Raw genomic sequence first — 25,342 nt, 5'->3', positions numbered from 1 at the left:
GAAGTGCGTGCATGTTGTGTACAGTGATGGAGGGTCAAGATCTAGATAGGATTTATTCCCCTTTGCTGATTTCAATGTCTTTTGCTGAGTTCTGTTAAACAAAGGGCCAAATTATTTTCATTTATTGATGTTATGTTCTATGATAATTATTAAATCGAATCAATTTTATTTCATAGTCCTTAATATATCTAGTTATTTTGACAGTTAATATTTTCTTTAACAAGTTTGTCCATTTTAGCCTTAAAGATCTAATATTTTTGTACCTTTTGTTTCTTACTTATAATCCACAGTGATGAAGGGTCAAGATCTAGATAGAATTTGTTCCCATTTGCTGATTTATAAAATGTATATCTATGATTTTCTTTATTCAATTCTAATTTGTATATGCTATGACAATTATTAAACCTTTATTGTAGAGTAAATTTATATTTCTACTGACAGACGTTCTCGTAATTTGTTTCCTAATAAGCTTTTAAAATCTTAGATTGATTCAATTGTTGTACCCTACTTATAACCTATTTAGGCATTACCCTTTGAAGATGTTGAGCTCAGTAATCCTATACCTCAACTCCAAAGAATTTAAATTCCCACTCATGAGAATACTGAGTGCCATCCATCACTGGACATTACCATGTACAAGTAGTTTATTGAAATATTTACAGAGTTAAAACTAGCTAAAAAGAAAAGAACGAAGACGACCACCCAGGAACACCTAATAGACTCGCGGCTTGATGCCACAGTTGATACCCGTGGAGGAGCGCAGGATGAGGTTCAGCACCGGCTGCACATCCTGGCCGAGGGGCAGCAACTCGAAGTGCCGCACCATTTTGCTGATCGAGCTCTTCATCTCCAGCATGGCGAACTTCTGGCCGATGCAGTTCCTCGGCCCGGCGGAGAAGGGAGTGTAGGCGAAGGGATTGACCTCGCCCTTGCGCTCCATGCTGAAACGCTCCGGCTGGAATTTCTCCGGCTCGGGGAAGTAGTCGGGATCGCGCTGGGCATGGTAGATGAGGATGATCACGTCGGAGTTCGCGGGTATCAGCTTTCCGTCCAGCACGGTGTCCTCGGTGATGTGACGTCCGATGAGCGGCACCGCGGGAAACAGTCGCAGCGACTCTTTAATTACGCACTCCAAGTACTTGAGTTCGCCCAGGAGCTGCATGCTGACGGGCGCGGACTTGTCGTCACCGATCACATCCCGAATCTCCTGGAAGACGCGGGACTGCACCTCCGGATAGCGGGCCAGCAGGTAGCAGGTGTAGGCGATGCTGCTTGTCGTGGTGTCGTGCCCCTCGAACATGAAGGTGTCTACCTCCTCGCGGATGTCGTCGTTGCTCAGCGGTGCTCCGTCGATGGAGGACTGCAGGAGCACGTCCAGCAAGGCCAGGCGCCGCTTCTGACCCACATCGTTCAAGGGGGCAACGTTGACATTGCCATTTGCGCCTCCTCCTTCGGCAATCGATTTCTGGAGAAGATCGCGACGCTCGGTGATTACGTTACTGGTGAAGTCGTGCATGTTCTTCACAGCATCGTTCAGTTTGGTGAACAATTTGGGATAGAAGAGCTTCATGGAGGGATCCGTGCGCTGCAGGGGATTCATGAAGCGTTCGGCCAACATGGCAGAGGCACTAAAATACACACGTGTATCATAGGTTTTATTTTAAAAATCACAAAACAATGAATAATAATGAGTATTCTCTTCAAGAATAATGAAAATTGTTGAGGAAAAATCAAAAATATTTTTAAAATATTTTTTTTAAAACAAAAAAGGGCTTAAGGTAAAACTCATTTTGAAACTGCGACTTCTGTGTACTGAGTTTCGACGATTTTTTTTCACAAACATTGTCGAAACTTTGTACACAGAAGCCGCACTTTCAAAATAGGTTTTATTTTGAGCGATATATTATATTATACTATATATATCGCTCATAATTTTTTTCAAGTATTTTTTTTTTTTTCATCAAATCAATCTTTGAAAATAATTATTATTTTTAAATAATATTATAAAAAATTAAATGCATTAGTCTTGGAGAAAACGATTTTTTGTGTATGATTCGATTCAAAATCTCATGAATAATCATGTAATTTGCAGTCCCTAAAATCTGTAACATATATATGCTAAAAATATGTAGAAGGGGCACTCACGTTTTCACCGACTGAACATAGGGAAAGTCCGGCTGAAGCTGGGCATTGATCTTCACACCCATCGCCGTTTCCGCAATTATGTCCATGGCGCACAGGCAGGCCACCGGGAACATGTTGATCACCGTCTTGCCATCCGCCCGGTCGTACAGCTGCTGCACCATAGTGGCGCTCTGCTGGTCAAAGACCTCCACAAAGTCCTCCAGGATCTTGAAGTGGAAGGTGGGTGTGATGATCTTCCGGCGGCGGAACCACTTCTTTCCCTTGCTAACGAGCAGGCCCTCACCCAACCAGCTGTGGAGCAGCCCGTAAAGATTGTTCTTCTGGATGGTCTGCTGGCTGCTCATGATCGCCTCGATCATCTTGGGATCGGCGGTCATGAAGCCACGTTCGCCCAGTATCTGAATCTGGATGTTCTTGCCAAACTCTGCGATCAGTCGGAATTGCAGATCGAAGACAGCTGGAAGACACACAAATGGGTTATTTTTTATTTAAGTACTTTCAAGGTCTTTTTGAGTCATGTTTTCGTAAAAGTTAATTTTTAAACTATTATTTAATTATTTACAAAAAAAAAAACACTATTAATTGCTTTTCTTAACATCGGGAAGGAGTTTTAAATTAGAACATTATTATTTGCATTTCTAAACATTGTTTTAAAATCTCTAGAAATTTGAAAGTCAATCTTTCATTTAAAATTTTGTATTATTTTAAAACCAATCTTTTGAAATCTCTAAAAAAAACAGAGATTGAAACGACAACTTTAAAATTTTTTAAACAACTTGTGGAACAGTTTTTTGACTTAGTACTGCTTTTGGTCTCGACCTATAGTTATAAATTAGTTTAAAATATGTATATCCTAGAATCTTTAAAATTATTTTCAAAATAAGTCTAGGCACTTAAATTTTGGATTTCATAGATGGTTTTAAAAACACCAAAAAACACAGAGCATTTCATATTTGAAGAGAATTACTTATGAACTTTTTAGTTTTTATAACAATTAATCTTGTTGAACTGTTTGGTTGACCTAGTACTTGTTACCTATGGCTGGTCATAACCTACTTTTGGGTGACTCCTTGATCATCATGAGAGCATTGCCGACCAGGGGATAGCGCCTGGGTCCCCGGATTCCGGCGGCGGCGTACATCCTGTTGTGGCGTCTGTTCCGCAGATAGTCCCACACGAACACCGTGGTCAGGAGGATCGCAAAGAGCTCCAGATACATGGCTGCGCTTTCGGCACTGGATTGAATTGAATTGGTATCGGGATCGGGATTGAATGTATCTAACGGCTGGCAACGTTTGCCATCGACTAGTTTGTTCTGCTCGGTGGCGGGGCTGTTTTGTAGCCAGCGCGGATTGCGATAAGGCGACCACAATCAGTGGACTGAAGCCGAAAAACAAGGCAAAGGTCAAAAAATACGACCGGGGTCAAAAAAAAAAAAAAAAAAAGGGAGCATCCCTTCCTCCATCTCTCATAGTAGTTGAATTTCTGAGGATGATGGAGGGAGTCTCCTCTTCAAGATGATCTCCGAGGATCGGTAGTGGTTCGTTGACTCACATTCCCTGATGAATGAAACAGAAACGGCACCTTCATCGTAACTCAAGGCGTCTCCCACTATCGGAAGACTAAGTTTTCGGATTGATACGGACGTGGTTCCGCCCCCGCCTTGGATAACAACTGGGAAAAGTCGCATAGCCCTTGCCTTATCTGACCATATATATGTATACGTAGAAGTGCATGAGTGTCAGGTTATAGCTTCTGATTAGATCCGAAGCCAACGCGTGGGACCAAAAACAGAACAAAAATATATATATGTATATTGGTTTATTAATTAAACAACTTAAGCTGCGAAAGAAGCTATGCAATTTTAATATTTTCATTCTTCTTCCAAATTACCAATCTATTGCTGTGATTAACAATAATAACAAACCATTAACTTGGGGAATCCCAAAAAATTGTGAATCAAGAAATTCTGTAAATAGACCAAATATTTAAACTTATATTTATTTATTTATTAAAGTTAAGACTGCCTCTTCAAAAGCTGGAAACTATGCAATTAAAAATGCAAAGTTTAAGTTCTCTTAGAATACCGCTCTCTTAATTTTATAAGACGCATTCAGAGATTAGAAATTATTGAGAGAATCGCTCGGAAGCTGTACTAGCTGTAAACAGGTTAAGCTAGAACTCTCTGAAAAGCTTAAACAATCATTTGTCTTTGCTATTTAACTTGGGCCCCATTTACATACATATAAGTGCCGAAATATCGGCAGTGCCTAGAATTAATCAGAGCAAATCGATGTTTCCATTAATGGTTTTTAAACGACTTCCGTTTGGTTCAAAATAAAGTGGTTAAAAGATTTAACTTATCAATACATTTTATTACAAATGCTGTTTGCTTTTATTTTGACATATTTTTTTGACTGTTTGGCGATGTAACTCAGAATCGGTATAGCTTATAATAAATAATTTAATAATCTGCCAGATCGAGTATTAGATCCAGTATTTCGATTTGCTGAGTAAGCATGACGAGCGACTTTGATAAGAACTCCCAGCTGCCTGGTAATCATGATTAAACAACGAACTCAACTTGAGTGGATTCTTTGAAGTAAGATAAGCTAACAATACAAGATTTTGGAATTTGTTGTTCAAGTTATACATGCATACATAGATGTTCGATAAATTGGACTTTTGTAATGCGTTTCATTAGCACAAATACATTACTGATAAGAAGGTATAGTTGTTCGAGCGACAAATGCATCATTTGATAATAATGTGGGGGTCCAATGTGGAATAGATCGACATATCTATAACTCATGGTGATAATTTGGAAATTTTAGTATCATAATTTAGGAAAGAAAGGCTTAATCGATGTAAATTTTATAAAACATTTTAATATATGTATGTATCTATGAAAATTAGCCTGTGTTAAAAATTCTCATTTGATTCGGATTTTTTATGTTTTTTGTGTTCTGTTTTCTAAAGTATTATGTACATTTTTAAATAAATATATATTTTAGTAATGCAAGGACTATTATTATGATATTATATATTGTAATTAAAACCACAAGCTTTCAGTTAGTTTTTTTAGAGCCATAACATAAACTCGTTAGTTTATTTGTGAAAGTGGTCAAGAAAAATTAAATAATTTATACTCCATTTGGTAAACGATTATTATTTTAAACTATTCCTCTTTTTGGCCCTAGAAGCCCAAATTATGGCTTTAAACTAAGCAAGATCCTAAAAAAAAAACAAACCACGATCATCATGACTCGGCTATAAACTCTAGTTTGGCTCGATTCGTAAATGGTTCTTTGCATTTACCTACTGGAAACAGGCCACTGCAAAAAATAGATTACCAGACCAGGTTCTCTTACGCCCCGGCTCTCTTTTACGGATGCCAGCTGGGGGTGGATTCCAGATTAAGAGCCCCAAAGCGTGGCGGGAGATAAAGAATCGCTTTCATTACTTACAGTTCATACGTTCAGTTGTGAATCATTCGTCGAGCGCTGAACAATGCTGGCTGCTGCGGGTCTGCTCCTCCTGGTGGCGTTCGCCACACTTCTGGTGTGGGATTACTTTTGGCGGAAGCGGCGCAACGATATGCTGCACTATATGCCGGGTCCGCGACCACTTCCCCTGCTGGGAAACGTCCTCATGTACCGCGGCCTGAATGCCGAGCGTGAGTTCTCATTCTCCTTTCATTTGTATGATAAAAAATAGTAACATAACATTGGAAAACCTTTTTATCTATATTCATTTCAAATTGCTTCCTACGAATATTAATGTCTTTAAGACTCTGTAAAAACCGTACAAATTTCTAATTACAATTTACAATTTTAGAGTTTAAAATATTAAGTTAAAAATAGATATCAAACCAAATCCGATACTAGTTGCATAGTATAATCGCACCTCATTTCGGTCCGTAGAAATCATGGACTTTGTGATGAAGAATCAACGCAAGTACGGTTACCTCTACAAGGTGTGGGTTATCCACCAGCTGGCCGTCTTCTCCACGGATCCCCGAGACATTGAGTTTGTGCTGAGCAGCCAACAGCACATCACCAAGAATAATCTGTACAAGCTGCTCCATGGCTGGCTGGGCGAGGGATTGCTGATGAGCACGGGCAGGAAGTGGCACGGTCGGCGGAAGATCATCACGCCCACGTTCCACTTCAAGATCCTGGAGCAGTTTGTCGAGATTTTTGACCAGCAGAGCGGCGTGATGGTGGAACAACTTCAATCGAGGGCCGATGGCAAGACGCCCATCAACATTTTTCCGGTGGTGTGTTTAACTGCCCTGGACATCATTGCAGGTAAGATGAAGTGGTTTTCTACTCCTTTAACGTCTGTAAAATACATGGAGCGATTATTAGGCCTAGGCAAAATGAAAAGTTCTAAAGTTAATCACCTTAACACATTCTTTTTTCCTTTAAGAAACTGCTATGGGCACCAAGATAAATGCCCAGATGAATCCCAATCTGCCCTACGTAAAGGCCGTCAATGAGTGAGTGTGCTTCTGGCGGGCACGTCCCTTCCTATCTGACTAATCCTTCATTGTGACAGCGTCACCAACATCATGATCACCCGTTTTATCCACGCCTGGCAGCGGGTGGACTGGATTTTCCGGTTGACCAAGCCATCGGAGGCCAAACGGCAGGATGCGGCCATCAAGGTGATGCACGACTTCACCGAGAACATCATCCGCGAGCGGCGTCACACGCTGGTCAATAGCTCGCAGGGTAAGACGACGCCAGAGGAGCAGGTGGAAGATGATCTGGGCCAGAAGCGTCGCATGGCCCTGCTGGATGTGCTGTTGCAGTCCACCATCGACGGGGCTCCGTTGAGCGATGAGGACATCCGCGAGGAGGTGGACACCTTTATGTTCGAGGGCCATGACACCACCACCTCGGCCATTTCCTTCTGTTTGTACGAGATCTCCAGGCATCCGGAGGTGCAGCAGCGTCTGGTGCAGGAGATCCGTGAGGTGCTCGGAGAGGAGGATCGTAGGGGCCCAGTTACACTGCGCGATCTGGGTGAGCTGAAGTTCATGGAGAATGTGATCAAGGAGTCGCTGCGTCTGCATCCGCCAGTGCCCATGATCGGCCGTTGGTTCGCCGAGGACGTGGAAATACGTAGGTGGTGGCTAAGAATATCCCAGTCCCTCAACTAATCGGACTCCTCTGTATTCTCAGGTGGCCAGCGCATTCCAGCGGGCACAAACTTCACCCTGGGCATTTATGTTCTCCTCCGGGATCCGAAGTACTTTGAGCACCCCGATGAATTCCGACCCGAGAGATTCGAGGCGGATGTTCCCCAGACTCATCCGTATGCCTACATCCCCTTCTCCGCTGGACCAAGGAACTGCATTGGTCAGAAGTTCGCCATGCTGGAGATGAAGAGCACCATCAGCAAGCTGCTCCGTCACTTTGAGCTGCTGCCCCTGGGTCCTGATCCCCGGCACTCGATGAACATCGTCCTGCGTTCGGTCAACGGCGTCCATTTGGGCTTGAAACCTCGCGCAGCTTGAGGAGACTTCTCTTAGCATCTGTGTTTGACTAGAATAAATGTGTATTATGTGATATATTTCTTGGCATTTGGGTAAATTAAAGTGAAAGTACCTTTACTCTTTCTCTAGTTCTGTTCTGTGTTGGTTGGTTGATTTGTCACCAGTTGTTGTTGTGGGAAAACAGCTGGCTAGTTGTAGTAGTTCTCCATCTCGCTTAGCTGGGTGCGCCAAGGTCTCGCCGTTTCACTCTGGCCAAAGGCGCACTATTCGAATCGGTTTGCTTATATAAACTTCAGCGCAACGCTATAAATGACAAGGGCCTGAGCGGTGTATAAATAGATAATCCGTTTGCGGTGCTCCAGATAAGATTGCCGGCTGTTCGAGAGTCCAAGAGCACTCCCCCCACACACCAAGTTGCAGGGGGTACAACATGTTGGTGGCCTTGCTGGTGACCCTTCTGCTGGCTCGCCTGGTGGCCTGGCTGCTCCGATTGGCGCTGAAGGAGCTGCGACATCCGCTACGTGGCGTGGTACCCAGTGTTTCGAGAGTTCCCCTAGTGGGATCCGCCTGGCAGATGCGCAGTTTCCAGCCTGACAGTGAGTTGAGGTGGAAATGCATAAGCCCTCCTAATTCCCCTTGATACACATGACAGATCTCCACGAGAAGTTCGCCGAGTATGTGCAGCGCTTTGGACGCAGCTTTATGGGCTCTGTGCTGGGCCACGTGATTGTGGTCACAGCGGAGCCCCGACACGTGGATGCTCTGCTGCACAGTCAGCAGCAGCTGAGGAAGGGCACCATGTACCGGGCCCTTACTGGTTGGCTGGGCAACGGACTGCTCCTGAGCCGCGGCGAGGAGTGGCACACAATGCGCAAGATCATCACGCCCACGTTTCACTTCAGCATCCTGGAGCAGTTCGTGGAGGTCTTTGACAGGCAGAGCAGCAGGTTGGTGCGGCGTTTGGAACCCCTGTCCGCTGGCGAGGAGGCCGTAAACATCTATCCCTACGTGGGTTTGGCTGCTCTGGACATCATTACCGAAACGGCCATGGGGGTGGGTGTGGACGCCCAAGGAGATGCGGATTCCGAGGTGGTGAACGCTGTTAAGGAGTAGGTTGGACGTGCAGTTCTTCATGCCTTTTTTTAACTGTCATCTAACTTAAATACCCGTTTAGTCTGACGAACATCCTGGCCACCAGGTTCATGAGACCGCACCTCCTGTTTCCCCAGCTCTTTCGATTGTGCTGGCCCAGTGCTTTCAAGAAACAACGAGCAGGCGTCCACTGCCTTCATCAGTTTACCAATAGAATTATAGAGCAGCGCCGTCTCCGACTGGCCAAGGAGACCCACCAGAACCAAGATCAGAAGCCAGACAAGCGTCACGCACTGCTGGACACTCTGCTGCATGCCTCCCTGGATGGACAACCGCTGACCGACAACCAGATCCGCGATGAGGTAAACACCTTCATCTTTGAGGGCCACGACACCACCACTTCGGCGGTGTCCTTCTGTCTGTATCTGCTCTCGCGGCATGAGGCAGTGCAGCAAAGGCTGTTCGAGGAGCTGAAGGAGCACTACGGTCGGGATTTGAACAGGGCCGTGGTCTCCGCTGATTTCGCTGCGCTGCCTTATCTGAATTGCGTGGTCAAGGAATCGCTGCGATTGTATCCGCCGATCCCGGCAGTGGCTCGCTGTCTGGAAAAGGATTTGGCCTTAGGTGAGTGGCATAATGATGTGCATAAACCACACGATACATACTCTGCAATGCCCGCCAGATGGTGGCCACATTCCAGTGGGCACCAACGTGGTCATACTCCTCTGGCAGCTTCTACGCGATGAATCACTCTTCGCCGATCCCCTGCTCTTCCAGCCGGAGAGGCATCTGGGGGAGGAGGCCTCCAGACTGGGACCCTACAGCTACATACCCTTCTCGGCTGGTCCGAGGAACTGCATCGGCCAGAAGTTCGCTCTGCTGGAGATGAAAACCATGGTGACCAAGCTGATGCGGCACTACCAGTTGCTGCCTATGGGTGCGGATGTGGAGCCGTCCATCAAAATTGTGCTACGGTCGAGAAGCGGCGTTAATTTTGGGCTGCGACCGCGGTTGTACTGAAATTTTGTGATTCTAGTATTAAATGAAACATTTAAGTATCAGCTGGCGCCATAACGGTTTAAATTTATGGGAGTTATCGATAACAGAACAACATTCATTAGTTTCAATTTTAAACAAAATTTTAAGGTTTTATGAGAAATATATTATAATAAGATATTGAAAAAATTTACGTTTACAGTTCAAGTGCTTTTAAAAGTTTCCATATATGCATTATATAGTGGAACAATACATGCTAATGGAATTTAAAACAGTGCTGATAAAGCAAAATAGATGCAACTGATAGCAATTGAGAATGCGGAATAAGCCCCATTTTTGATCAAGCTTAGTAACTGAACAACAAGAGATTACAAGCCTGCGTCACAATCGCGGCACGGATAAATAGCAGCTTATAACACAAATAAATGAATATCTGGCTATTTAAGGTATTTTTAGCTTATTTGCGCTTGCCAATCGATAAATTTCGCCTTGTATCGATACTGGCAACTGTTGAATTATAAAAAAAAACGTTTGTTTTTCCAGCTTTTCAGAGTTTTCCTTGAGCTTCCCTGGAAAATGTGTCTCCTACGTTTTCTGGCCCAAGCTCGCGGCACCTTGGGACGGGTAAGTACTTCCCAGGATACTCTGGATCGAAGCAGTCCCCCAGCACTAATAGGGTTTCCCATCTCCGGCAGCATCTGGCGGAGGCGTCACCTGCTGCCTGGGCAGCTGCCGCCGCCGATCCCGGCCGGAAACTGCACCTGGTGATGGGGAACGAGTCGTGCGACCTGGACTCCGCCGTGTCGGCCCTCACCTTGGCCTTTGTCTACGCGCAGCGCCACCGGGAGCACGATTATGTGCCGATTCTGAACATTCCTCGCCGGGATTATCCCCTGAAAACGGAGGTTGGCCACTTGTTTGTCAAGTGTGGCATTGCCGAGCCCGTGTTGCTCTTCCGTGATGATCTTCCCGGTGATGTGGCGCAGGATGTGAACGTTATCCTTGTGGATCACCACGTCAGCCCACTGGCACCGCAAGTGACGGAGGTTTTGGATCACAGGCCCCTGGAGGAGAGTAGTCCATCCTTCAAGCAGCTGCCAACGGGTTGTGAGCTGGACATCGATGCCACGGTGGGCTCCTGTGCCACTCTGGTGGCCCAGCGTTATCTGGCCGAGGAGCAGCCCCGATCCAAGTGCGTTGCCAAGCTACTACACGCCACCATCGTGCTGGACACCATCAATTTTGCCCCGGCGGCCAAGCGCTTTGGGCCAAAGGATTTGGCCATGGTGGAGCAGCTGGAAAGGGAGTTGAACAGCCAGGTGGATCAGAGAACCAGCCTGTTCGATGAGCTGGTGGCTGCAAGGGCCGACATTAGTAAACTCACTCTCACCGAAGTTCTGCGCAAGGATATGAAGATCCTGCAAACCGATCGCCAGGTGGTTCCGCTGGCTGGAATGCCCATCCTCGTAAGGGATTTCGTGGAGAAGAGCGGCGCCGAGAAAGCCATACGCGAGTTCGGCGTCGAGAGTAACCTGCTGGTTATGCTGGGCATGTATGTCTCACCCGTCGACGGTCAGGTGCAGCGCGACCTGGCCTTGATCTCCCTTTCGGGCCAGAGCCAAGTGGTGGAGCGCGTACGGCAGGCACTGGTCGAGTCCAACGATCCCAAGCTGGAGCTGCGACCGCACGAGGTGGACACCCGCTTCATGGGCGGCTGCTTTCTGCGCCAACACAATGTTCAGGCCACCAGAAAGCACATCCTTCCCATCGTGAAGCGAGCGCTGCTCGAATGGGAGGCGGATCATGGCTGCGATTGCGACGAGATTTACTTCTTCAAGGAGAAACCCCAGCTGGGACTCTCTTAGGACAATGCCACAACGAACGAGCAGCTTAGACAAGACTTAGCTAGAATTTTAGTGAATCCCCTATGTTACCAATGCGCTATGCTTACACCAAAAAGGAATAGAATTTTATAATTTAAAATATTGTCAAATTTCTTGAGAACTGTGCGGCAGCTAAAATTTTTAAATGTCCCTTAAAGAACCAAAAGAAATATTGAAAGCAATCAGTATTCCGATTATAATTTACATTGCCACCTTGGTAACATATAGGTGCTATTAAATTGCAGTGTTAGTGGATCAAGAGAGTATTCCACGCATTAAGTTTCCTTTAGTTTCCTAGTTGTTTATGTGGATTAAGCGAATATGTACAGGGCATACATGGGTAAAAGAAAATGTTGTATAAATAAAAAAAAAACCTATAACTGCGGCTCGGCCTCCTCGGCACCTCCCTCGTCGCCCATCTCGTCGTCGGCGCACTCGAGCGTCATGTCTTCCAGCATCTCCTCCAACGTGATCTGCGGCACATCTCCGCCAGCGGCCTGCACCTCGACAGGTACCGTCTTGTTGGTGTCCCGATAGATGTTGACCTGTCCGCGGATATCCTCGTTCTCCTCGAGATCGTCGAGGAACTCGTGGTAGTCGTACTTGCTGCGCTCATCGGTGGCTTCCGCCGCCAGATGCTTGATCTTCCACACGCGCTGGCTGAGTCTGGTCTGGCGATCGTAGTGCTTGCGCACCAGGATCACATCTGGAATAAGCTCTGGCGATAGTTTGTCGAACTCCTGATCGTTGATGTTGGCCTCGCCGGTGTTGTAGCCCATCACAGAGTCGCCCACCTTGAGCAGGTGGCCCAAGTGGGAGCGTGTGTGAATGGGGTTGTCGTTGATGCCCAGCTCCGAGGCACGCACCACCCAAATGTCGCAGAGGGCGTGCTTGAAGGAGACCTGACCCTGGCCGGGATAGCTCTTGCGATCCTTTTCCATGATGACATCAATGTCCATGACGATGTACTCAACCAGCTGCTTCGGATTGCAGATGGCTTCGAAGGGAGCTCTGGAAAGGTCAAGTAAATAAGCTAACTTAAGGACAATCTAAGGAGTGGATAATTCCCACCTGAAGTACACCTGCGAGGTGAGTTCGGCGATCTGCGCCGTCAGGGGATCAATCAAGTGAATGCTGCTGGACACCCGGTTGACCAGGACCACTGGCGAGAGATTGCCCAGCTGGTGGCGCAGCTTCTTGGAGAGGCAAACGGCACTGTCCTTCGACACCGGAGCTATCTCCACCGACCAGTTGTACTTATAGTTGTAGTTGTTACTATGGATATCGTGCGAGATGAGACGTTTGGATGTGGTCACCTTGCCGGGCACCATGGTCAGCAAAAAGTCCACCATGCGACGGGCATGGTTATCGCTGGCGTAGAAGAAATCCAGGCCGCCGTGCTCCGGCTTTATGCCCAGCGTGTTCTCGTGGGCCTTGTGCTTCAGGATCAGCTGCTCCAAATAGTAGAAGGTCTTCTTGTTGTCTGCCCGCTGGCGCACTTGCACCAGGCAGCGCCAGAAGTCTTTGGCCTCGGTGCGGTGGCAATCGTTGCACATCTGATTCTGCACCGTGAACTCCACCACGAAGACCTGCTGCAGCACCGTTCCGCCGGTGATCTCGCCGTGCACGGTCAGCTTCACCTTGATGCGCTTGGAGTGCTGCTCCGTCCAAATGAAGCCCGCATCCACCAGCTTCACGTCCTTCAGGCCCTTCAGCTTCTTGAGGCAGATGGCCAGCAGTTCACGGGACTCCAGGGCGGCCTGGATCCACTCGTTTGGCGGCTGCAGATAGCGCTCGCAATTGCGACAGAAGTGGAGCACCGCCTGCTTAGGAATGTTCTCCGTGATGTCGACATGGTTGCGCAGACAGGTGACGCACATGTTGGCCGGATTCGGCTGGATGGCCACTCCGCACTCGCAACACAGGATAATCGCGTCCGAGGCGGCACCTTTGCCATCCCCGACGCCCAGCGGGCTAACGCCAGCGTATTCGTGATCCATTTATCCTTGGCAGATCTCTATTGTTGGGCTATTTCACAATGGCGTTGTTACTTCTGAAGTTCCAATGGACTATAAATTTGTAAACACGTGCGTGCGAAAGATAATCGATTTGTCAATCGCTAGAGGTGCGCGGGGAAACTATCGCTGAAAGCTTGTTATCGATTTCTAGCTGGATCTAGCTTATAAAATAAAATAAAATAAAATATGTATTCACAAATGTGTACCTGAAAAAAGATTTTGCAAAAGAACGTTATAAAACAAAAGAACCAATATAATTATTATTGATTATTTTTGTAACAGAAAAATCATGGTCACAAAAATCTCTAAGAAACAATCCAACTATACCAGTATAATAATTATGACTAAAAGTCTTAAAGTTCGATATATTGTTATCATTTTTCATTTAAAACTTGTGGGATGTTGAAAGTTGCATATAAATCTCACAAAATAACGATTACTTGTTGAGTCTTAATCTCAGCTCTACAAAATAATGATTATTTTGTGAGTTCTCTTTTCAAAACCTACACAACCAAAAACTTTTTAGCTACTGATAGTCGATTGGTGGCAGTGCCGGTGCCCTACTATCGATATGCCCGCCGCTATCTCATCACTGACAACAAAACAGCTGAGGAAACTTGACTGGTGAAACCGGACATTTTCACGGATTTCGAAGGGATTTGTTTAGCGGCCATGCAGAAAAAGCCCATCAACGCTAACTCCCTGCTGGACAAGCTGCATCGCGGCGCCGTCTACGCCTGCATCGGGGTCACCTTGTATGGAACGTACATCCTGGGGATGCGCTACTACCACTACTACACGGTCATCCGGCCGGAGAAGCAGCAGGCGGAGCTTAAGCTCCTGGACGAGGGGGCCCACGACAAGGCCAAGGAGCTGAAGTACTAGGGTACACCCACTTCCCTCCCCCGCCCCCCTATTTAATTGTTAAATGTCTGTTAAGCGCAATAAATTGTAAGGAAATGTAAGCATTTTCAGCTGAAAAGGCCAACGCCAATTGTGTTGTTGTGTAACCACGGACAGCTGGCCAAAGTGGATCGCTCACCGGAGCCCCGGCGGGACTTCGAGATTTAGAGATTCAAGATCTGACCCTGGACATACCCAACAATGCGCCATTAGCCAGCCAATAGAGTCGTCTGTGGCTGTGGCTGTGGCCGTAAATCAAACCGGTCACAATGGGGAATCAATCAATTCCGCACAGACTAGAATTAGCCAAGAATTATAATTTAGCTGGCAATCAAAAATGTTGTCATCTCCGGATCGTGACCAGATCCGCAGAGCACCCGATGGCTTCCGCTTGCCCAACGCGCCTCGGATTCGCGTGCATTCACCTCCGATGCGCAGGGCATTAATATTAAATGATATGATACCGAAACAATCGCGGGGAGGAGAAGACAATGGATGGCGGTGGTGCCACCCACTTTTGGCTAGATGGCTGGAGATGACGAAAATGGAAATTAAATGAAAACGAAAATGCGCTTTTCCATGCTTCATTCAACAATGTTGCCTCCGGCGTTGCTTCATTCATGACTTGGGAACTCGGAGCAGCAGAAACGGCAACAGCGATTGCGATTGCAATTGGCACTGCGGTCAAGGTCGTCCTTCATTGTGCTGGGTGCTGGTTACCCAGCCCCAGGCAGACGGAAATGATTCGTGGAAGGAGTCGTCTTTACAGATGGATATCCACTAATCCAAAATTGTTGAAGTTAAATTGATGATAATGCTGATTTAGTTATAGAACTGTTCTATAATGAGACTAGATCATTATCTCAGTGCTGCTCTTTACTGAGACTAGGTCATCACATTCATCTTAAATTTGTAAAATTGGTTCCCAAAATGAAATAAGCAAAAGTAGAGCTTGTAGAAAAAAAATTCAGATACTTTGCCAATATTGAACGTGTAAGTTTACTTATTTACAATTAAATGCATTGTATTACTCAAATTAAATGTAATATTATTTTGCAATACTTGTAAGCTTCAAATACTTAATACACCATTTTAAACCTTGCTTACAACCATCGAAATGGATGACTATCGACCTGGGCAACAACCTTTGGCCCAATATACCCCTTCATCTAGAGAGACCCGTTGAAGTCGTGCGCTTTGGATATTCTTTCGATAAGAGTTTGCATTGGAAATGATCTGGCAGAGATCTCAGCTGGGCTGGCAGTTTAATTACAAATGCCAAAATGCTGCCAAACGTGCAATTGTTCATAATTTATATATATAATGCTGGCGCATGCATGTGCAATTCCCACGGGACTTGTGGCATTTTGATATTTGGCCCAGCTTCTGAACGAGCTTAGGCAATGCTTCCCAATTGGGCCTGCCTGCCCTGTAATCCATCCGATCAGCCAGTGAAAGTGTTTTACGTTATACGAGATGCATTCGGGCACTTGGTGATTGTGGAACGCAGGCTAGAGTCTCATGTTGCATGTGGATCGCATTGCTGCCTCACTTTGCGATTGCCCAATAAGCCTGGGATCTTAGAATTTCGACTGCGATTGCAATTATAACCGATATCGTTAGTTTCCACGCCCACTCCGCTCCACTCCCCTCCACTCCGATCCGCCGGATGAGCGGATGGAAGACCTTTTCGCTCCCGCAGCATAAACAATATTCGGTTTCAAGTCCTCAACCCGTCATGCATTCAATTCAACTGCAACAATCGTTGCTGCTGCTGCTGTTGTCAGTTTGCATAATTGCAACTGTAGCAGCAACAAGCCAAGCCGGGTGACTATAAAAGCAGCGGGCAACTGGCAGCCATCAACAAACGTCGCCTAGCGCCCAACCCATCAAGACCACCAGCAATCCAGATATCCGCAATCTCTGCAGCAGCAACATGAAGTTCTTGGTAAGCACCAACAACACAAAAGGACTAATTCCGGCCAAACAAAAAAAAAGTGATATTTTTTTCAAGTGACACTATTTTTTTTTAAACAAAAATGTGATTCTTTAATTCACTATAAAGTTCCAGTTGAAGTTGAAGGATTATTTTTAATATCCCGCTGCATATTCTGTAACAGTTTTATATCATTTACTCTACGTTTTAGTGGTTGAAAAAAAGTGATATATTTTTTTTTTATGAAAAATTATGGTTTTTTTTGCTGGATATAACAATTTCAGTTAAAACGAAATATGCTTGCATTTTCCAGATTTTTCACTCAATTATAAACTCAAATTTCGATAGTCTTTTAATAAAAATCTATATATATGCAAATATAAAAAGTTGATAACTAAGCAGTTGGAAATAATATAAAAACACTATGTTATAGTCGTGTTGTTTTAAACGAAAAGCGAATTTTGACAGCTTTTAACTAAGTCAAATACATAAATTATAGTTAGTTTGCAAATATTTTTTCGAACCAAAGAGGTTTAAGTAGTTTTACATCAACATATAATGAAAATGTTAAAATTATCAAGAATACTTTTTATAAAAACCTAAATGGCCAATCTTTTTTTTTCTCTATGCAGTGTGTTTTCTTCATCCTGGCCATTGGTTTGGTAGGCACCTGGGCAGCAATTTCGGAGCCCGCCCCTGAGGCTCTGGAACCGGAGCAGACCTCCGCCGTGGACGAGAAGAAGACGGAGAAACGAGGCATTTACGGATTCGGCCACGGGTATGGCGGCTACGGCGGATACGGAGGCTACGGACATGGCCACTACGGCGGCTACGGACTGGGCAGTCCCTACTACGGTGGCTATGGATACGTCCACGCTGCGCCCTACTACGGCGGACACCACGGCTACTACCCGTACCACCACGGGCACTACGGCTTCTACTAGGAACCTGTCCACCTATCCATGATCATAATGCATACTGTTTTTTTTTTCGATCGCTTCATGCTCATCACTGCACTATCATACGTATATATATATTTGTTTTCGTGAATCATTTCCCAAAAATAAATGTCTTGCAAATATAGCTTAAATAATGTCTTTGAATTTTAAGTTTTAATTAGAGAGAGCCATGGAATATCACAAAATATAAATATCACATACAATTTAGTACAAAACTAACTTGATAAATGTTTTTTATTAAATTTTGTATAAGCCTGTTTTATAAATATATAAATATATGTATGCTTAAAAAAAAGAAAAATAGAAATCGCACTTCTATAAAAATTGTATAGCCTTGTTTTAATTGTGACTGTTATACAATAGTCACTGTGCTATTTTAGAGAAAGTGTGATCACTAGCCGGCAGTTGATAGCCAAACTTAATGGTAACTCTGCCCAAATAACTGTTTATCGACCCAACCTTAAAATTGTTTCATAAAGATGTTAAAACGCGATCTGCAGAGAATCACGCTAAAGTTGTCTGACCTCAAGGACTACGAGGTGGCCCGGGCAAAGAACAAACACAAGGGGACACCGCGCCCTATGCTGTCCCAGGATGCCCTACTTGGAGATGATGCCTCCACGTCGGGGACAACAGCCAGTTGCAGTTCCAATACGGGCACGACAACAGACACGGCAACGGAAACTGGAACGGAAACTGCATCTGGATCGGGTTCAGGATCAGGGTCAGGATCGGGCTCTGGGTCGTACATTACGGGCCTAGGATTGGGCTACCGATCGGAGACACCCTCCTCTGCATCGTACACCAATACCACCTCGACGACCCCGACACCGGCCACCCAGGAGGAGATATTGCGACCCTCGTCCGCTGTCACGGCCACCACAACCACGGGCACCACTAATTCGGGATCCACGGATGACGTGAGCGTTGCTGCCGTAGTGGATGACACGGAGGATACCATTGACGAAATCAGCGACGACAACTGGGTGGATTTGAATGCGGACACCAATGACACAACCATTGATACCATTGACACTCAGGCGGAGGCGGAGGAGGAGGATGGGGCCAGGGGAGGCATCTAGTATCTAGGCATTTAGGTTCCCGCCCACCTATCGTATTATGCAAACGCAACGCAGCTGCAAGTGAAGCCCCCTATAATGTTGCACACTCACATTCCATTTATCATCACGTTTCGTACACGTAACTTTAGCTTTTTATTATACCTGCATTGGGAAATATATATGAAACCTAAAAAAAGTTTATATATGAATTATAATGAAATTACAAATGTTTTAAAACTTTATAATTCTTAAAGAGATTGTTCGTTGAATTATAATGATATAAACAAAATATTAAAACTGTATCATTCTTGGAAAGATTTTATGTTAATCTTAAGTACTTAGCAAAGCCACACTTGATTTCTATTTATCATATCATTTTGAACACGTAAATTTAGCTTTTTTTTACAACTGAATTGGGAAATGCGTGTATGGTTCTTTTCATTTTACAAATTTTATAAATGAATTATCAAGATATAACAAAATATTTTAAAACTTTATATTTCAAGAAGAGGAATGTGATAATAAATAAAAAATAATGTATAGATTATCATTTTCTTATTTATTTATTATCACATTTTTGGAACACGTAACATCAGCTGGAAAAGGGGCTTTTCCTTTTACAAAATGTTTATGTACTTGTACTTGGTAAGGCTGCATAAATGCACACTATCATTTCATTTATCATGTTTTGAAACTTTAGTTATATGGCTCTTTTCCTTTCAAAAACTTTATTTATGATTTATAATTATAAAATAAATATTCTTGACATGGTTCCTGGATCACAGCTTATATATAAACTGTAATGACTTAACAAATATATTAAAATTTAATTGTTCTTGAAGAGATTATATGTTAATCTAAAGTACTTCACTTTTTATACCAGCCATTTCCTTTTTCGTGATTTAACCCTTTTGTAAGCAGTTAAATCTGACTAACGCAAATTTCACAGCTAAGCCAGGCACAACTTTTAATGGCCGCACTTCTCCCTTTTAATTAGAAAAAATCGTTCGGATTACAGCGGCCAGCTGGTCATGAGTGAAAATGCAGTCATTAATTGGGCATTCAGCTACCCAGCAAGGAGCTTAAAACCCAGGAGATGAATTCGATGGAAGCGCCCAGATCAGATGGGCGACTCAACAGGTGGCTTATGGGAGCCCGGCAACAAATGCTCGGGGTTGAGGTTGAAGTCCAGCTTTTAGGACAAAAGTCAAAACACATGTTATCCTGCGTGCAACGTGACTAAGGTAGTGTCCCCTAAAAATGGGGAAGGATGATGGGGATGGGAAAGCTCCCCCGAAAAGCTGCAAAGCTCACAGTCATCGGCGCTGCATTTGAAAATCGCCAAAAGCAAAGCTCCGTGGGGCAGAGTGTTTCGAGCCCGGCACTCAGGCGGTAGGTTGGCCTGAGTTCAATCCAGTCCGGCTCTGTGTGATTCGGCAGACCGGCAGTCCGGCAGTCTGTTAACTGTTAACGGACAGCGGATGGCCGTCCATTCGCTAATTACGGCTCGTTGGATTCCACGGCCAACCGATTCCCAAATAATTACGCGACAAAGTTCGATTTTCGACCGCTGCGGTAACTACAGTCCTTTGTGGTGTAAGTGCCCCTATCCGTGTCCGTGTCCGTATCCGTGTCCGTATCGGTGACCGTATCAGTGTCCAAAACCGTACTGGTGTCCGTGACCGAAGGATCGACCGGTTGCAGCACGTGCCACGTGCCGGCTCATCGGAAAGTGCAAGGGTAAGTGGCCAAGTGCACAGTGGTGCCTAGCGAATACGAACCCAATTAAAATGCCTTATTAAGCAATCTAAGCCCAAAAATCTGAATAATACAATGTACGTGCGTGATAAGACGGGGTTTGGCACTATTTGATCCCAAGGGATCCATTATTTTGATATTTGCATATTATTTTCACCCGTAACAAGAGTCTTACAAAACTAGCCTCTTAAACAGTTTAGATACCTTTGAAATATAATGATAGGTTGATTTCATTATAAGCCTCCTAAATGCATCAACATCAACATTCAACTATGACTACGATTAATTTTAACCTTTAGCCTGCTACCTGTTATTTGGGCATAGCTTTGTATAGTTGGAAACATAGGCAAAATACAACATTTTCACAGCAAATGGGATGGTTACTTTTTGACCCCAGGGGATACTCCTAAAATGTAGTTCATTTGGGCATATTTTTCCATAATCCTCGTATTGCCAGCACGGCTTATGCATAACACATTGTAGCCGAGACGTGAGAAAGCGACGCCGGAGGGGAAAATTCAGGTGCATCGACATAACCACCTGTCACACACACACTCAAGGCACGTGCAGCGCATCCAGGTGGGCAGAAGGAGAACTTTGGGGGAGGGAAAGTGGGCAGAAGCAGAGGGATTCCCGTGAAAGTAAAAGCGAAAGTACAGAGACAACGGCCAGGATAGCTTGTGAAAGTTGCACGGATGCTGTGCGCCACTTATGGCATCGGGACACTTTCAATGTTCTTTGATCGCTCCCGATATATATACCATACAAATGTGTATATATTACGGAAGTACAGTCCCGAACACCGGCATTCCCATTTCCACACCGATGTTTTGAGTGTTAACTCGGCCGTTTTCGCTCGACAGCGCATGTCTTTCATCAGTCCGTGCATAATTAGCGAAAACTCACACGGGAGTGCCACAGCTGCGGTTGCATTATTAGCACTTAAAGGTATATATATTGGGTTTCGGGCTCAATAACCTCAGGCTTTCTAATTAAATTGATTTTAATTAACTTTAGCCATCAAGAACATTTAACATGTTTGGTGTCATGTAAACAATTTAACATTTCATTTCTTCTTTTATTAGGTTAAAAATGGCCTGGTTTATGTGTTTAAGAAAAATCGATTTTAAAATTATATTTTAAACAGATTTATGCTAACAAGTGTATTAAATAATATACAGATTGTTAAATTAATAAAATTAGTGTTGAATAAGTGTTGAATAAGTGTATTAATATGTTCATATTTTAAAAAACTGTTTTAAGGAGATGAGAAATGCCTGCCCAAAGGCATACTTAAAATTAGTTAAAAATTCTGGGGTTACCTTAATCATGATAGCTCGTTGTGAAATTAGCGCTGCTACCAAGTTGACCCCCTCTGTAAATAGAGGTCCTTTTGCGCTCAGAGTGTTGGATTGCCTGCTTGCCACGGTGTGTGCCTGTGCATATCTGATTGTTGCAACCAAGAGGAGGGGCAGGAGCTGGAGCAGGAGGAGGAGTAGGAAGTGGAGGAGAAGTAGGAAGAGGAGGAGGAGCAGAGGGTCCCACTCAACAGGTGGCTGTAAAGAGAAAACTGCCCCTTGGATCGACTTTCGTCCTGTCCAACTTTGCAATATTAATGCGGCCCAGCGCTTCTCACGAGTGCATGTTAAATAGAAGGCGGCAACAGAGCAAACGACCCGGCCAGATACTGTGCTATTAAGTATATCCTATATATGCTAGGCTTTTGGGCCCCCTTTTGACCCACCTCCCCTACACGATTGCTTCGCGGCCTTTGCTCTTGGCATTTGCCTTTTTAACCAGTTCTCATAGTTGGCTTTTGGGCTGCGGCAGGGAAAATGGCAATGCGGCATGTTTTGCGAAAAAAGTGGAATAAAAAGTGAAATAACAAAATGGTTGCTGCAGACAATTTGCCGCTGATTGCCGAATGTCAATCTTGTTTTGTCAGCTAATTTGCATGCATATTCTCTAGCTGGCACATTATGCCTTTGCCATTGCTTTCCCCATTTTCCTCACTTTCCCTGGCAGCTCAATTTTCCGGCTTTTCGCCTGTTTGACGTTGACGTGCAGCGAAAATTCCAGCGTTTCCCTTTTCCGTCAGCTGCAATTAAATCAATAGTTGGTACTAGGACAGATAGGCTTAATGTATATGAAAATCATTTTGATTTAAGAAATCAGCAATTATGGAACTTACAAAGCGTTCGGGTATATTGCTCAAATCCATTCTTATAATAAAAATATATGTAATTTACTTAGGGAAATAAGATAAACATAAGGAGTGTCTTTTTCAACCTTATAAAAATGTATCAAAAAATATATTAAAGATTCTATAATATAAACAAGATTAAGTGTGTTTTTCAAGAACATTATTTATCAAATAATATATACAAAATTGCAGTAATCAAAATTTTATAGTTGTATTTTGATTGCATTATACTTTGCAGTATATATATATATATATACAAAGTTGAAGTAACAAATAGTTACATCCCAAAACTTATCAGATTATAAACTGAAAACCCTTCCTATATTTGTCATCGCTGATCCCTTGGTATGTATATACATATGATCAGATAGTTACGGGAACGTTCCAGCGGAATGTTAGGCAATGATGACGCCAGTTGGGGATCGAGTTCCGTTTCGGATTGGGAAAGGCGAGTGAATGCACCTATTAATGTACAATAAGTAAAAGGTGTTTGACACCGATAAGAGGTGGTCGCTTTTGGGATCATTGTCCATGAATCCGCGATTTGGAGGGATATATAACTAGTGTGCCAGCAAATGGAATATTTTAAACATTTCCAGAGAGAGATTCGAACTGGGGGACTCAGCTTGGTATTTATTTGGCTACGGATCGGTGAGCTATTGACCGAGATTTGTGTAGATTCCGAGGCTTATCGCCAAGTCGGATCGTTGTCGTTGTCTTGGGTACACAGCAACAACAACAATAACCACGAGAACAACGACAACAGTCCGTATTTTCGGGTCCTCCGTTTTCTGCCCGTAATCTTCGAACGTCGCCAACAATGAGCAATGAGAACAACAAGCAGCGGCGAAGGAATCGTCTGGAAGTGGGACCATAGCTGAGTCTTGAAGCGTAAAAATAGCTGGATGGGTTTAAAAATAACCGAAACGAAACTATCTGCATGCGGACTATCCAGGAGCGCATTTAGGGCATCAAACTTCGCAGGGCCCCCAGCAGGGCCTCAAGCATGCTGGCCACTGACCACCCGGTCTCCTCGATCTGCGGCGGAGTCGGATACCCGTCGATGGCCTCCCAGACATCGGCCAGGGATGATCCGAAGGCGATCTGGATCAGGACATAGAGGGTGTGCAGCAAGGACAAGGCCAGCACCGCCTTTTTCATCAGACAATAAAAGGACCGCGGTTTCGGTTTTGGATCCCCATGTGGCGATGCTATAACCTCGGGCCCAGTTCCTTTTTCCACCAACTTGGGAACGACGGGCGGCTCATCGGGACCAGTTGCCACATCCACCAGACTTGACCGAGGAGATATTTTATCATCAGTAGACAGATATGGGCTTGTTAGCTTACGTTGGGATGTTACCATATCTAAAGAGATGGATGGATCTTTAGTACTGAATACACATTTAATACCTCCAGTTATGTATGGACCTTTTTCAAAAGTGGATGGTTTTACATCATCAGGCGTCGAAGGAACATCTATTGTCTGACATGCGAGGCTCACCAGAAGCATTCCGCTGATAACATTTACGTTCAATTCAATGTCCTTGGCCTCCCACAAATCGAAATAGAAACTCCAGGGCGGAGTCTCCTCCTCCAGCATGGGCAGCTTCAATGTTAGCAGCCACTTAAAAAGCTGGACAGGATCGCTCGGTACGCGAAAGGAGTAGTTCCATGGCCTACTGAATGTCTCTTCGCGCATGCCCAAAGCGGACTGGAACCAGATGTCCTGTTCATCAAGTTGATTGATCTGCATTGCTTAGAAAAGTATATATTTGTTTTAGAAAATAAAGTGAGAAAGCTAAGCAGAAAACCAACCTACAAACTCTGTCTAGTTTCAAATATAGGCAATTGAGTGACTGGCAAGTTTTTGAAGGCTGGCACCTGGGTAACGTGACCCAATCACAATCGATTGGAATTCCGGAACTCCTGCTCGGGCGCAAATTCGCTCCTTGCAGCCAGTTGAGCCTCTAGTAGCGCTCCATTTCCCCTGCACCGGACTCCACTATCTTATCAATTGGAAATGGGGCGTGGCATGGCCACCCTCGGACTCACTATGCGGAATTGATTCCCAGTCCCGGTCCCGGTCCCGGTCCCGGTCCCGTTCCCGTTGTAGAAGGCGTTATCATTATACTCGGCATAATCGACTATCAATATTGTCGCATTACGACAATCATAAATGACCAAGGGGTTTGGTCGGGAAGGAGGTAGTACGCCTGATATATAGGATCACGGGTTGGTCGACCAATTCATCTTTGATGACCGACCAACCAACCTGTGACCGATTGCCTTCAGTCAAGTCTTGGGGTCTTGTGTATATTTATAGCATTCAAAAGCACTATTTGCCCAGCAAATTATGCTATCAGTGCGAAGCGCAGTCAAGTCAGATTTCCAATGTTGATCAATGGACACTGCGACTGGTGTGACTCTTCACGCATAGTGCTCCATAAACTAGGGAACCCCGTGAGTGGGGAAAGTTAAATACTCCGCTCCATTAAATTTGTACAGAGTATAAACAGTTCGTCGTGGGCAACAAATAGCTGCCTTATCGCTGACCTTCATTTTTCACTACCTTTATGTGAAGTTAAAATGACAAGGCGAGCTCTTTATTCGTTTAATGGGTTGGTTGCAGTAAATTGCATTGGTACCATAAGATCCATTGTTAAAGACTGAGAAAAATAAACGATATTAATGATAAATAAGAAAGCATACCAGCATTTATTAAACAAATTCAAATAACTTAAGGACACTTACTCTTTTCCCACTTATACATTTTGAAACATACTCGAAAACATTAACTTTGCCACTTGGCCGAAGATGCACTCTTAAAAAAAATACATTTTCAAAGGTAAGATTATTTTTAAGTTAAAAGTTAGGCAAAGCCTA

General features: G+C 44.5%; 9 protein-coding genes across 10 annotated transcripts; 6 read left to right on the top strand and 3 right to left on the bottom strand.

Annotated features, from left to right (window-relative positions):
- Positions 1-146: 146 nt before the first annotated feature.
- LOC108136221 (probable cytochrome P450 4d14) lies at positions 147-3,534 on the bottom strand. The gene is made up of 3 exons (XM_017257242.2): positions 3,202-3,534; positions 2,146-2,602; positions 147-1,628 (listed from the first exon to the last, which is right to left on the bottom strand). The coding sequence occupies exons 1-3, from the start codon at positions 3,362-3,364 to the stop codon at positions 713-715; spliced, it is 1,536 nt and encodes a 511-aa protein (XP_017112731.1). The 5' UTR covers positions 3,365-3,534; the 3' UTR covers positions 147-712.
- A 2,089-nt stretch (positions 3,535-5,623) lies between these two features.
- Positions 5,624-7,765, top strand: LOC108136166 (cytochrome P450 4d2). The gene is made up of 5 exons (XM_017257163.2): positions 5,624-5,821; positions 6,069-6,455; positions 6,577-6,646; positions 6,706-7,274; positions 7,335-7,765. Exons 1-5 carry the CDS (start codon positions 5,656-5,658, stop codon positions 7,667-7,669), a joined length of 1,527 nt encoding a protein of 508 aa, XP_017112652.2. The 5' UTR covers positions 5,624-5,655; the 3' UTR covers positions 7,670-7,765.
- A 313-nt stretch (positions 7,766-8,078) lies between these two features.
- On the top strand, positions 8,079-9,801 carry LOC121467115 (cytochrome P450 4ae1). Its single transcript, XM_041708347.1, has 4 exons — positions 8,079-8,244; positions 8,301-8,757; positions 8,823-9,364; positions 9,423-9,801. The coding sequence occupies exons 1-4, from the start codon at positions 8,079-8,081 to the stop codon at positions 9,758-9,760; spliced, it is 1,503 nt and encodes a 500-aa protein (XP_041564281.1). The 3' UTR covers positions 9,761-9,801.
- A 151-nt stretch (positions 9,802-9,952) lies between these two features.
- On the top strand, positions 9,953-11,999 carry LOC108136224 (exopolyphosphatase PRUNE1). The gene is made up of 3 exons (XM_017257245.2): positions 9,953-10,182; positions 10,280-10,360; positions 10,432-11,999. The coding sequence occupies exons 1-3, from the start codon at positions 10,162-10,164 to the stop codon at positions 11,599-11,601; spliced, it is 1,272 nt and encodes a 423-aa protein (XP_017112734.1). The 5' UTR covers positions 9,953-10,161; the 3' UTR covers positions 11,602-11,999.
- Positions 11,900-13,725, bottom strand: LOC108136223 (60S ribosomal export protein NMD3). Its single transcript, XM_017257244.2, has 2 exons — positions 12,691-13,725; positions 11,900-12,630 (listed from the first exon to the last, which is right to left on the bottom strand). Exons 1-2 carry the CDS (start codon positions 13,617-13,619, stop codon positions 11,994-11,996), a joined length of 1,566 nt encoding a protein of 521 aa, XP_017112733.1. The 5' UTR covers positions 13,620-13,725; the 3' UTR covers positions 11,900-11,993.
- A 495-nt stretch (positions 13,726-14,220) lies between these two features.
- Positions 14,221-14,625, top strand: LOC108136180. Its single transcript, XM_017257178.2, has one exon. It carries the CDS (start codon positions 14,310-14,312, stop codon positions 14,520-14,522), a length of 213 nt encoding a protein of 70 aa, XP_017112667.1. The 5' UTR covers positions 14,221-14,309; the 3' UTR covers positions 14,523-14,625.
- A 1,712-nt stretch (positions 14,626-16,337) lies between these two features.
- LOC108136197 (glycine-rich protein 3) lies at positions 16,338-17,586 on the top strand. Its single transcript, XM_017257195.2, has 2 exons — positions 16,338-16,488; positions 17,109-17,586. The coding sequence occupies exons 1-2, from the start codon at positions 16,477-16,479 to the stop codon at positions 17,418-17,420; spliced, it is 324 nt and encodes a 107-aa protein (XP_017112684.1). The 5' UTR covers positions 16,338-16,476; the 3' UTR covers positions 17,421-17,586.
- A 263-nt stretch (positions 17,587-17,849) lies between these two features.
- On the top strand, positions 17,850-18,798 carry LOC108136177 (period circadian protein). The gene has a single exon (XM_017257174.2). It carries the CDS (start codon positions 17,915-17,917, stop codon positions 18,515-18,517), a length of 603 nt encoding a protein of 200 aa, XP_017112663.1. The 5' UTR covers positions 17,850-17,914; the 3' UTR covers positions 18,518-18,798.
- A 4,040-nt stretch (positions 18,799-22,838) lies between these two features.
- Positions 22,839-24,553, bottom strand: LOC108136188. 2 transcript variants are annotated; one of them, XM_017257187.2, is made up of 3 exons: positions 24,275-24,538; positions 23,888-24,214; positions 22,848-23,824 (listed from the first exon to the last, which is right to left on the bottom strand). In XM_017257187.2, exons 2-3 carry the CDS (start codon positions 24,210-24,212, stop codon positions 23,421-23,423), a joined length of 729 nt encoding a protein of 242 aa, XP_017112676.1. In that variant the 5' UTR covers positions 24,213-24,214; positions 24,275-24,538; the 3' UTR covers positions 22,848-23,420. The 2 variants fall into 2 exon arrangements, with proteins under 2 accessions (XP_041565929.1, XP_017112676.1); XM_041709995.1 differs by having other exon boundaries at positions 22,839-24,214; positions 24,275-24,553.
- Positions 24,554-25,342: the final 789 nt, after the last annotated feature.

Source organism: Drosophila elegans, unplaced genomic scaffold, assembly GCF_018152505.1.
Source record: "Drosophila elegans isolate 14027-0461.03 unplaced genomic scaffold, ASM1815250v1 contig_149, whole genome shotgun sequence".
NCBI classification, from domain to species: Eukaryota; Metazoa; Arthropoda; class Insecta; order Diptera; family Drosophilidae; genus Drosophila; species Drosophila elegans.
This window is presented reverse-complemented; position numbering and strand designations above follow the sequence as displayed.